This window comes from Protopterus annectens, chromosome 3.part0 (assembly GCF_019279795.1).
Source record: "Protopterus annectens isolate FY-2018-M chromosome 3.part0, PAN1.0, whole genome shotgun sequence".
NCBI lineage: Eukaryota > Metazoa > Chordata > Ceratodontiformes > Protopteridae > Protopterus > Protopterus annectens.
In genome coordinates this window covers 528,105,544-528,118,129 of record NC_056731.1, presented here as the reverse complement: position 1 = coordinate 528,118,129, position 12,586 = coordinate 528,105,544, and the positions used below count along the sequence as shown (strand labels likewise).

Sequence of the window (12,586 nt, the reverse complement as noted above, 5' to 3'; positions counted from 1 at the left end):
ATGCTTTTTTGATGAACTGCAAACAGGATTAATGCATTATTGTCCATTGACTGAAATGAGTTATTATGACAGTTAATGATGTAATTAGATGTTTGTGTATTTACACAGCAGTGAATGTTCATCATGTTTCACTGTTGCAGTCATTACATTTGGATAATCTGCTGGCAGGTTGCCCTCAGTCGGTCTGATTAACAAAGTCTTGGGTCCTGCATCGGTTGCTGTCCCTTCTTCCATGACGTCAGGTCCTCAGGGGTATAAAACATGCAGCCGACGCCATTACATCAGTCTTTCTTGCCGTGCGGTGCCCAAAGCAGAAGCAGTTTGCAAGTGCCGGTCGACCGACCCCTGAAATTTTCGTTTTCGAGTTTCAGAACCGAAGTCTTCAACTTAAAGCTAAGTACCCCGTTGGGGAAACTTTTTCTTGCTCCTTATCGATGTCAGTAAAAGTTAATAATTGTATTACTTGTGGGAAGCAAATAGCTCATAAGGATTTTCATTTCTACTGTATTCCTTGCCTAGGCCCTGACCACGACGTACTTTGCTGTCGGCTTTATTTAGTCAGCGCACTATCTATCGTCGGTACATTTTTGCTTCAAAATATTTCGGTTCTCGGTTTAATTATCCAGAAATTACGTTGGTTAGCCATCCGACTAGCGGTATACTGAAAAAACACAAAGAAAAAGACAGACAGGCCATTGAGGTCAAAAACTGCCAACGATGCTTCTCCTAAGCCAGTCACCAGTTCGCCGGTACTCAGTGAGGTGCTTTTGCAGCCCCTAATAAATCGCTACTTCTGATTCGCAGGCCTCTACTGAGACCCATTCGGAGTCCGGTATGCCACTAGATGCTTCACATATGGAACCCATGGATGTCTCTACCTTGGATGGGTCCGGAGCCGCTGAGCAGGCACTGGCTTCTGAGGGTGTATTCAGGCCTACAGATTTGCATATTAAACAGACTTCAACTTCAGTGCTAATGCCTAAATCTCGATCTATGCCTAAAGTACTGATGCCCAGGCCACATATTCAGGCCCCTATGCTTAAAACAAATGATCAAAATGGCTGAAGATTTAATTACTCTAATCAGGGGTCGTCAACCCCCCCCCCCCCTCCAAGAGGCCTAGGATTGAATTTGAATATGACTCTTCTGAACAGGACTCTATTTCTTCTGACTCTTCTAATGATCTGGATTTGTCTGTACCTACTTATGAGGGCTCTGATGCAGAGGATTCCATTCCCTCTGCTTCTCCGCCTGAGGATTTCTCTTTTGGGGAAACTTTACATACCTTAAGGAAGCATTTTCATTGGGAAAGTCAGGATTTCTCTGAATCCAAAAAGAGGCTTAGGGATTTCCTTCTTCCTCGGCATAGGCCTTTGACTATACCTCCAGTACTAGATATTGTTGATGTGTTTTCGGAATCCAGTATGGCCCCTGATTCCTTGCCTCCAGCCCCTAGCAAACCAGACAGGAACTACAGGGTTCCTGAGTCCCACAAATTCCTTTTTAAAAATCCTGTTGCGGACCATGAAACCATTTCTCAAGGGCCCAAGGGCATTACGGCTTCTACTGCTAAAAATCCTACCTCTTCTGATAGAGACTCCAGGGCGCTGGATATATGGGGTGAAAAGGTTTATTGTTCTGCAACCTTAGCAATCAGGACTTTAAACTGTCAATTCCATATGCTAAAATATCAACAGCATATCATGGGACTGCTTAAACAGAAAATTATGTTGATTTCTGACTGTGTGGAGAATAAAGATTTGCAAGATTTATTGCATTCAGCTGAGCAAGTTGGCAGACATACTTTGCAATGTGGTTTTGATTTTTTCGAAGCCTCTTGTAGGGCTGCTGTTACTGGGTCTATGCTTAGAAGACATGCTTGGCTTAAGGAGCAATCTCTGCCTAATCATGTTAAAGCAAAACTTTTGGATGCTCCTTTACAGCAGGACCGCTTATTTGGCAGTAAGGCTGAAGAAGTTCTAAAAAAGATGAAAAATAAAGCTAAATCTGTGCAAACTGTGAAAGATTTCTTACAAGTGCAACCTCCATGATTTAGTAGGCGTTGGCCTACTAAGAACTGGTCCTTTCCAACTCCTTCCAGAGCCACTACGGCCAAACCCAGACATTCAAAAAACACCAGATTTCAGTCCCAAGGGACTTTCAGAACTAAGCAATGGGGTGCTTCCACTTCCAAATCTGGAAACAACAAGCCACCACCATATGGTAAGCAGTCTCAATGACTTCCCTTTGAAATTACCAAGCACTTACCTCTTAGCTGCCCCTTTGGGGAGAAAACTGGCTCTTCATTCAAGAAACTGGCAACTTATAACCCAGGACAAATGGGTTTTAAATATAGTGTCCCAGGGATACAGATTTCATTCCCACACGCTGCCAACTCCAAAAGGGTGACCTTACCTGCCCCAAATCAGTGGGCAGAGGCTCAGAAACAAGTACTTTCACTCCTAAACATGGGGGCTCATCAGCTAGTACCAGAAGAGGAAAAGGGACAAGGTTTTTATTCCAGAATTTTCCTGGTACCCAGAAAAGACAAATCATGGTGTCCAAATCTGGACCTGTCTACTCTAAACACCTTTCTGGATGTTCCAAAATTCAAGATGCTGACTCTTCATCAGTTACTTCCTATGCTAGACAAGGATACCTGGTTGGTAACTCTCGATTTAAAAGAGGCTTACCTGCATATCCCAATCAGGGAATCTTGCAGAAGATTCCTACACTTCAAAGCAGACTAGATGCATTACCAGTTCTCTGCACTGCCTTTTGGCTTGTCTGCTGCACCCAGGGTATTCACAAAGTACCTGGCTCCAGTAATTGCATTTTGCAGGCAAAGAAATATTCAAATATATCCATACCTGGACGGTTGTCTAATTCAGGCAGAAAACCAGGCCATTCTTCTAAAACATCTGGCGTTTGTAAAAAGACTTCTAACCTGTCTAGGATACACCATAAACAAAAATAAATCTCAACTGGTACCCTCTCAAAAAATTACATTCCTGGGTGCACGCTTGAATACAACTGCCCAGATGGTTTTCCTTACGCCAGAGAAGCAAATTCATTTGGTGACTTACTTCAAACAGGTGGCCACAAAAACACTGCTATCTGCAAGACAAATACTGCAGGCCTTGGGGTTTATGGCCTCATGCATTCTTCTAATTCCATATGCAAGACTGCATATGAGGAAACTTCAGTGGTACTTAAAAAGTTTATGGAGTCAACATTGTCACAGCCTGGAAACAATGATTCCGATCATACCTTGTCTGTGCCTAGAGTTCCTATGGTGGGCAGAGGCCTGCCACCAAAACAAGGGACTGCCATTCACACTACCCCCTGCCGCCCAAACCCTAAATACAGATGGATCAGACTATGCATGGGGGGCTCATCTGGCAGGGAAGTGCTTTCAGTGCAAATGGAGCCCAAGTCAAATGCACCTTCATATCAATCAAAAAGAAATGCTAGCTGTACAGAATGCACTGACAGCCTTCAAGGACTACCTTCATCCAGGACAATTACTGATACAGATGGACAACACGGTTATGTGGTACATAAGCAAGCAGGGGGGTACACATTCCTACCCCCTCTGCAGACTAACCATGGCATTGTGGAACACGGCCTTGAGCTACCAAGTACAACTACAAGCTCAATTCCTGCCAGAAAAGCAGAATGTTCTGGCAGACGAACTAAGCAGAAATCTCATGGATCCTCACGAATGGAAACTGGAACCATGGATTTTCAACATGTTGACACGCAAATGGGGAATCCCAGACAATGATCTTTTTGCCTCACCTCAGAACTACCAGTTGGACAAATTTTGCACAAGAACTCATCACAAAAAAGCCTGGAAAGTGGATGCTGTGTCCTTCAGCTGGAAAAACCTATCAGTCTATGCCTTTCCCCCTCTGCCTTTGCTCTCCAAAGTTCTACTAAAAGTCAGACAGGACAAACCAAAACTGATTTTGATTGCTCCAGACTGGGCCCCGCCAACACTGGTACCCACTCCTGCGCAGTGTGTCACACATTTCTCCATGGCACCTGCCTCAAGACACCTTCCTTACTGTCTAAGCAGGAGAACCAAATTCTGCACCCTCAGCTCCAAGCATTGAATCTTGCAGTTTCGATATTTTGGAACTCGACGGTTTAAACTGAAAAGGAAACACGCCTATTTCTGTGTCATGGTAATACATGTTCAGTAAACTCGATGTTCTGTAACTCGACGGTTTTCATTTTCGCTGATGTCAGCTTTCGATGTAGTAGTCTCAATGTTCCGAGAGTCGCTGTAATGTTACTGCGACGGTTTCATAGGAAACCATATATATATATATATATATATATATATATATATATGAGTTAGGAAATACATCCCTGTCTGTTTTCTGTGTTCAAACACAGCTTGTCTGAGAGAAACCCTTCTACCTTAATTCTTGCCTTCCAACCCTTTGTATATCCTCCTCCTTATTAACTTTGGTGTTCTATCGGGGGAATCCAAATCTTATGATTGCATTATTCATCAAATCTGTCAAATGCTTTATTTGCATCACAACCCACCAACAACAGTTTTATTTTCTTACACACTCCTTCCCTCTGGATCATCATAGCTCTATTACTATTTTCAAATGTTTCTCTCTCCTCTACAAAACAACATTGATCCATATCTCTTGTCAACACATTTGTCATTCTGTTAGCTAGACTGGACTTAGAATTGAAATGGGTTTATATGAAGTTGAGTTTGAAGGGTATGTACCATCTTTTGGTAATTCAGCCACCAAAGCTTTATTGCAAACTTTTTTTTACTGTCCCTTCCTTTAAAATATTGTTAGACACAATTTTCCAGATTATCTCTCTCTTCCCTCCTAATGTCCAGATTTCCGCAAAAATACAAATTGTTCATAGAAATTTTACTGTTGATTGATTATACATTACAGTTTTACCTCATCTCTTTCTTAGTTATTAATTGTTGAACCTAGTCTTCCTTTACCTTTTGTATAATTAAATGTTATATAAATATTTCCAAGTCTGCATTGTGATTTCCCATTCCTTTCCTTTATACACATTTTCATAGTGTTCCAAAATATCTCTAATACCTTTATACAGTCTGTTTTATTTTCTTGTCATAGGCTCCATAAGTGTGGTTACATATCTACTTGTGTTTCCCAAACCACTGACCTAAACATTTTTACATCCTTCAATGTTATCAAAATTAGATGTTCAACAGCAACCGTTCTAAAATCCTTATTATCCAAATGCGCTCTGATTTTATCTTTTAGCATTCTTCAATTTCTCCTGCTTTTATTGTATGAATTGGGTCTTTTGCAATATTTTAGCTTTTGTCAGTCCCTGTAAATTCCTTCTTTCCCCATTCCTGTTCTCTCATTTTTACCTGTTTTTTCAGCTCCATTTTTATTTTTTTCACTCATTAGCTATCCATTCTGAAGTAATTTGTAACACCTTTATTAAATTATCACTTTAGATGCATGTACACATACATTAATAGGAAAGAAAAAAAATCATATTAGCATTTGTTTTAATTTATATACATTGCATACTTCATTCTTTACAGCAATTGTTATTCAATCCAGTGTTACATAAATTGCTCAATTCATGCCTTACCTTAAACCCCAGTCCTCCTCCTGAGCATTATTCTGCATGTTTTGTTCTCACAAGTTTCATTTACTTGCATGTAATTTGCTCCTTCCCTTTTCTAAAAATCCCACTTAAGTTCTTTAATCTTTTACAATATCCAGTACTTCAAATACATTTGGTTTAGATTTTTATCTTGTGAAGTAGTTTCTATTTTCCCTAATAACTCGTAATTCATATCCACTACCTATTCTTTCAATGCCTTTCTCTTTAACAGGCAAGAAGAAAGACACTATTGTCTAATTTGTGCATCCTTACCATGTTCCTTTATCTTAATTTTTATTGGTGCATGATCTGATACAGTTAGTGGGTCTCGAAGCTGTCAATTAAATACACATGCTCCTGAGAAATATTTCTGTCCAATCTATCCCTGATGTTCTTTCTTGGGAAATAACACTTAAATTCTCTCTGAGCATCTGATACTAAATTTATATTGTCTATATCTAACATCCTCATTTGTAAACAAAATATATCCTTTTTCATGGTTTCCTTTCTAGGTCACCCTGATTCTGCATCACTATTGCAAGTGTGGTTCCAGTCACCACCCATAAATTATTTTTTCCAAGCTCTGGAGATGTTGGTGGAATATAAGTACATGCCATGTAATCCTCCTCCCCTGCCAGTAACCCCTTACTATGACAGCTCTACCTTTGGTGTATTTTTTTCACTCTTCTGTTAAGGAAACTCCTTTTATAATCAATATTATTACTCTTCTTTTCCATTGTCCCTGATACTCTACTAAATGTACATCCCAAAATCCTTTATTTGTCAAATTCACATTTATTTTCTAACCTAATATCTCCTTTAACACTATTTGCATGCTGCAGTTCTTAATGTAATTGAATACTTCTTGCTTTTCATATATGCAAGACCGCTTATTCTGTGTTATTGACAAAGCAGCTGTTCTGATATAAAGCTATTCTATCCACATATTTATACATCAGTTCTTTTGAATATGTTTCAGACTTGCAGCTTACATGCACACAGTAATGTGATGCAGGCTGGTCTTTTATGCAGTTGCTTCTTTTTTCTATTTGTTTGATCTCATGTTATATTTTGATATACTTTTTGTTTTGATAAAAAGAGATGCAAAAAAAATTTTTAAATCCTTATACTGGGGTTCTCAGTTCTGAGGATGATTCTGAACTTCACCTTTATGCCCAATGATATAAGCGAGGAGCATATGTCTGACTTACGGCATACCTTAAAGCAACCTAAAGGCTTTGGTATACTGACTGGATGTCAGGCCACCCTTGGCAGGGGGGTCCCAATTGTAAAGAATACTGCAACAGTGAAGAGAATGACATCTACCATTATGGTAAGATCTTACACAACTGAACTTTCCTAACAGGAGGGTTAAACTACATTATTTGTAGATATACATTGTTTTTGTGTTTAAAGTTAATAGGTATGGGGGATTCTGAGTGTGTTTTAATGAAATCCTCAGGGGGGGGGGGGGGGAGTCTTGCATAATGAGGTGACGAGTTTTTATGGCAGTTGAAATTGAATGCTTTAGTGCCGCCAGGTCTAAATGATGTGATTTCAGTCAAAAGCATTTTAAAACTATAAAAGCCTTATTGAGATAGTAGGAACAACTACTTATATGTATATACTTAGTTTGTATTGTATCTATATTGATATATTTAGCTTGTATTGTGATTATTTTAATGAGTTGATGTTATAGAGTTATATATGTTTTTAGTAAACATTCTGGTACTTTAAAATGGGGTGGGGTGGTTGTTTTAGGAAATGACATCATTATTTCTAATGTATTTAAAAATTTCTTTGTTGGTTTAAAAATGTCTGAAGAAGTTTACATATTTTTAGTAAACGAAAGCGCTTACGAAATTATTTCCGTTTCCAGTGTGGTGTTTTCTCCATTTACGTTGAACTTGCATAATGAGTTGACATAGGTTGAAATGGATATGATGAGAAACAACTTCATCTTGCAAACATTAGCGTATACATGTAACACAAAAGCTGAAACTAGACATTATGAAAAAAGATGTTATACATAACAAGTGGGAATAATAACTTCTTATCATAATCGCAAGACTTTCCATATTATCTTTGAATGTGAATGGCCTCACATGTACATACAAAAAAGAGTAGTTAACTATATTAAAAATGCAGAGTGCAAATAGCTATGCTGCAGGAGACATATTTGAAAAGAAGTGAACATGTGAATTTGATAAAGAATTTCAGGATGGTTATTCAGTGGAATATCTGGCACAAAGGAAAAGGGGAGTACTTGTATTAATTGCTATAGGTACTCTAGTAGTGATAGAAGAGTAATCAAAAAATGATGATGTTTGATTTGTAGTAGTATGGGGCTACTGGCAGGGGAGGAGGATTGAGTTGGCATGTATTTATATTCCACCTAAAACTGCTGCAATGGAACTTCAGAAAATTCTGGGAGAAATCATTGGCTTTCAGAAGGGAATATTATTTATGGATAGGGAATGGAGTTTAGTTTGCAACCATAAAGATATATCTGAGGGTGTAGGGAATATAACAAAAGAGGGTAGATTTTTGAAGAAATTTATGAAAATATTTGGTATGGAAGATGTGAATTCAGTGGTAGAAGCACTGAGAGAATTAGCATATTCTTCCCCAAGGTACAAAAACTGTGTTAGGCTAGACAGAAGTCATATTTCACAGGAACATGTACATTTAATTGAAAGCTGTGATACACATCCAATAAATATTTCATATCACGTACCAGTAATAACTAAAATAAAAATGCAGGGTAATGAAATAAAGATGAGACACTGGCACTTCCCCATCTGTCTGTTAAACAGAGAGGAATTTAAGGAATGTGTAGTAGAAATTATTCAGGAGTTATTAGAGAAGATATAAATTTCTTCAGAAAATATAGCAATGGAGTGGGATAAAATTAAAGTGGAATGTAAAAATGGGTGTAAATAAAAGAAAAAGAGATGGTTAAGAAGTAACGAGTTATTTAGAGGGGACTGACAATGGTTTAAGTATTGCAGAATTAGGGGAACCTCACAGAACAAGAAGAGGCACAACTGCAGATAAGAGGAGATGAGAGGCTACCTCGATAATGTGCACGAGTTTAGAAAGATTGCTGTTAAGCAACTGTTTTTTTGATAATTCCAAAGCACAAAAACTTTTAGCACAGTGGCTCAGGCAACAGAAAGTAGAAAACACTGTTGCCAAGCTTAGAGAGCCTATAACAAGGAAAATAACCATAGATCCTGTAGAGATATTAAAAATATTTTGGAAATTGTATGAAAAATCTGTATAAAGCAGAGAAACGTGGAAATAAAGAAAAAATACAAATAGAAATGTTTATGGAAAAAATAAATATGCCAAGGTTAGAAGGAGATGAGGCTCAATTACTAGCGGTTAGGATAAGAAGAGATGAGATAAAAATGGTCATTTATAACCAATCTGCTGGAAAGCCTCCATGAGTAGATGGTGGTATTCCTGTGAAACTTTGGAAGCTAGGAGGGAAGAAAAATAATAAATATTTGGAAGGTTTTGTTTAACATTATTTTAAGTGGAGGAGAAGAAACTTGTGTTGGCTGTAATACCTAAAGACAGTAAAGACCTGTCAGATTCAACTTCATGTAGGCCTATTTCATTTCTACACCATAATTATAAAATGTTTGTCTGTAACAGCTAAAAGAATGGCAAAAGTGATGCCAAACATGATAGATATGGATCATTGCGGTTTTGTGGAGGTGAGGCAAACATTTGACAGCATTAATAGAACAGTGATGATCCAGAGAGAACCAGAATGTTAAGAAAATACAACTGTTGGTGGGTCTTGATGCAGAGAAAGCATTTGACAGAGTAAGCTAGAATTTTATGACTAGGGCAATGGAAACATTTGTATTCCCTGACAAAATAATAAGGTTAATTAGGAGGATGTATGAGGGATTGGAGGCAAAAATTAAACTTGGGGGTTCCCTTCTGATAAGTTCTGTTTGAACAGAGGAACCAGGCAGGGTTGTCCTCTTTCCCCTTTATTTGCATTGTATTTAGAACCATAGTCAAAGAAAATAAGAGATTCAGAATTTCAAGGACACAGTTTGTATAGTAAAAAAAAAAAAAATGTTCATTTGCAGATGATATTTTGTACCTGATAAAACCAGAAAATTACATTTCTGTGTTGTGGAACATTTGGAAACAGTTTCAAGTCATTTCGGGATACAAAATTAATGACAATAAAACAAGGGCAATAGCTGTAAACTATGTACCCACCCACAAATTGGTTCAGCGATACCCATATTTATGGGAACCTGATAAAATGAAGTACTTAGGAGCATACGGAAGCTCTGTCTTATGGGTATGGACAGTTAGTTTTTAGTCTCCTTAGTTTTATACACCGGTCAGGTATATTTTTTATCAACTGGACAAGAAGTTGTGGATAGCAATTAATAAATACTTGAAGGATTTTATCTTGGGAGGGAGAGGGTAAGTTGATCCTTCCAATAGAAGGGATGGTTTGGGGTTACCTAATTTGAAGAGGTAATTCAAAGTGACACAGCTAAGGCTATACATAGCATAAGCAGAAAGCTGTAATTCAAAGTGGAAAGGGATGATGGTGATGAAACAGGGGAAAGCTCAAGAAATAGGGAGAGAGTGGGATTTTGGATGCAGATCCTTAAGGAGAATAACGGTAACCATACAGAATACTTTATTCATAGATTAGAAGAAAGTATTCTAATGATTAAACCAGCATGAGAAAAGAGATTCTGCCAATAGAAATGACTGCAATTAGGGGTACAGAAAATAGGCAGAAAATAGGGTGGAATTTACTGGGGAAAAGTGGCAAAAGAACCAATGTATTAGGAGTAAATAATGACGGAGGGAAAATAATAGAATGGGAAGAGGGCAAGAATTCATTTGGACTGCAGGGTAGAGATTGCCTTCCCCCTATCAAGGATTGATATAACATTATAGGCAAAGAGAAGGGGATAGGAGATCTTAAGTGAAAGACTAGCACTGGTAGAGTTTTTGGTAGAATCTAGAATGGAAGCTGGTGATAAAACGTGTTGATTAGTAAGGCATATAAAATATTGTGTGATAACTATAGGAATCAATCAGAGGAGGTTAGAAAGGATTGGGTAGAGAGATTTGATAAGCAGTTCACAAAGAAACAATGCCAGAATATATGTATGGCTCCGAAATATGCAGCAACTTCTGGAAGATGTAGGATCCTTGCTTGGAAGTGTTTGCATAGGCATTTTTATACCCCAGGCAGACTCCCAAAGAATTCTGCCTCCAGTAGATTGAAAATGTTGGAGGTGTGATTGAGAAGAGAGAGGTAATTGGGACTATATATTTTGAGAGTGGAATAAGTTGAGATTTCCCATTTTATCAGTAGTATGCAACTTTGCATACTTTTTTCTTTTCTTGCCTTCGTCACCAGCTGACTATCAAACCCTGTATCAACTTGGCCCATATATTTCCTCCACCAGGATGAGCCAGCTGAGGGAGGTTGTCACTATGACAATTTTGGGGGGGGGGTCATGTTTTTTTCTGCTTTTTAACGCTAACACATGCAAGGTTATTTGCATCCAAGGGGGGTTGGTGTACAATGGGCCATTGTGATTCATGACACACTTCCATTTAACATAATGAAATTATCCTGACCCCCCCCCCTTGTAGACACACACCTTCACATGATCCCTTATCTCCTTATCTCCGTAGGGAGTTATGACATGGTGTGCACTTTCAGGTATATGCCTTCCCTTCCCCAAAGATGAGCAGGCTTAATCCTCATCATTCCTGTCCTCCAATATGCCAGCTCCAGCAGGGGCTCGAGCTGCTTGTTAGACATTGGTCACTTTGGGTCAAAGTCAGGGATTTAACTGGTGTGAGCTGGCTGTTTTACTGAGTTAATTTTTAAATGTGTACCTGGCAACAGCAGTTCTTTTCCCATGCTTTTTGTCCATCCTGTAGGTTAAAATTATGAGTTTGGCTAGTTTAGTGCTGTTGTGGTTTTCATCACCAAACTTGCCAGTGCACAAAATTAGTTTAATAGCTACAGATGTGCTCATTTGGAACATATGACATTGCATACTTGTCTTCCCTGTGTTTCCTCAGGTTGTAGAGCTTGAATGCCTTGTTTAGTTCTGCTTAGCTCTGGCAAGTTTTGCGTGGCTACAGGAATATATGTGACCAATAGTATGCACATTAGAGTCATTTATTGTAAGTGGCACTATTTGTTGTTTCTCTCTCATGATTATGTAAACAGAAATTAAATTATCAACATAATGTCATCTGGAAGAGGGGAGAGAGAAGATTTCAGTTTACTGACTGGTGTAAAACTGTTCTGGTTTTAGCCTTTTTTAACATATTTTTCACATATTTCCAGAATCAGTATTTTGCTTAATGCTGTTTTGCTTCTCAGTTTCTAGATGTGCATTCTGATTGCTTTTCTTTTCTGCTGTTTCAGGATGCTCTGCAGAAGAACTAACTTGGCTTCAACGCAGTAGTAGGAACCCACATGTCATCCAAACTGCACTTTCTCCCATCCGTCTGTACCTCACAGACCTGGACCTGTTTTTACATCACTATGCAATGACTGAGGTAGTCCATCCACACTAGTAAATGCAGTGCTGCCATATGATGGAGAATGATTGTACTCTGTATTTTTTTTCCCTCATGAAGTTACACAAACATGTTTTAGCTATTTGCTAAGGTTAAACTGAACTAGGAAAGCAAATTTTAGAGGCTTAAGAAGAGACTGCTCCATTTTATACAGTTTTGTTGGATGAAGTAACTAGATCTGAATGTGTGGCTGAAGAGGGAAGCTTCAGTGTGTAGTGGTCTTGTACAACGGATTTCTTCCATTTACTTTGAAAATGCAGTGGTCATAACCCTTTTTCATTTATTGCACTGATTTTGGTCTTGATCTCTGCTAACTGGATCACAAATGACACTGATTTAGCTAGCA

General features: G+C 38.4%; 1 protein-coding gene across 5 annotated transcripts in view; it reads left to right on the top strand.

Annotated features, from left to right (window-relative positions):
- The window catches only part of TEX10 (testis expressed 10), a 2,069,943-nt gene that overhangs the window by 1,465,868 nt on the left and 591,489 nt on the right, over positions 1-12,586 (top strand). For all 5 annotated transcript variants that reach the window (XM_044064942.1, XM_044064941.1, XM_044064938.1 and 2 more), the window contains exon 11: positions 12,086-12,219. In XM_044064942.1, coding sequence (XP_043920877.1) covers positions 12,086-12,219 — 134 coding nt within the window. The remainder of the gene's footprint in view (positions 1-12,085; positions 12,220-12,586) is intronic.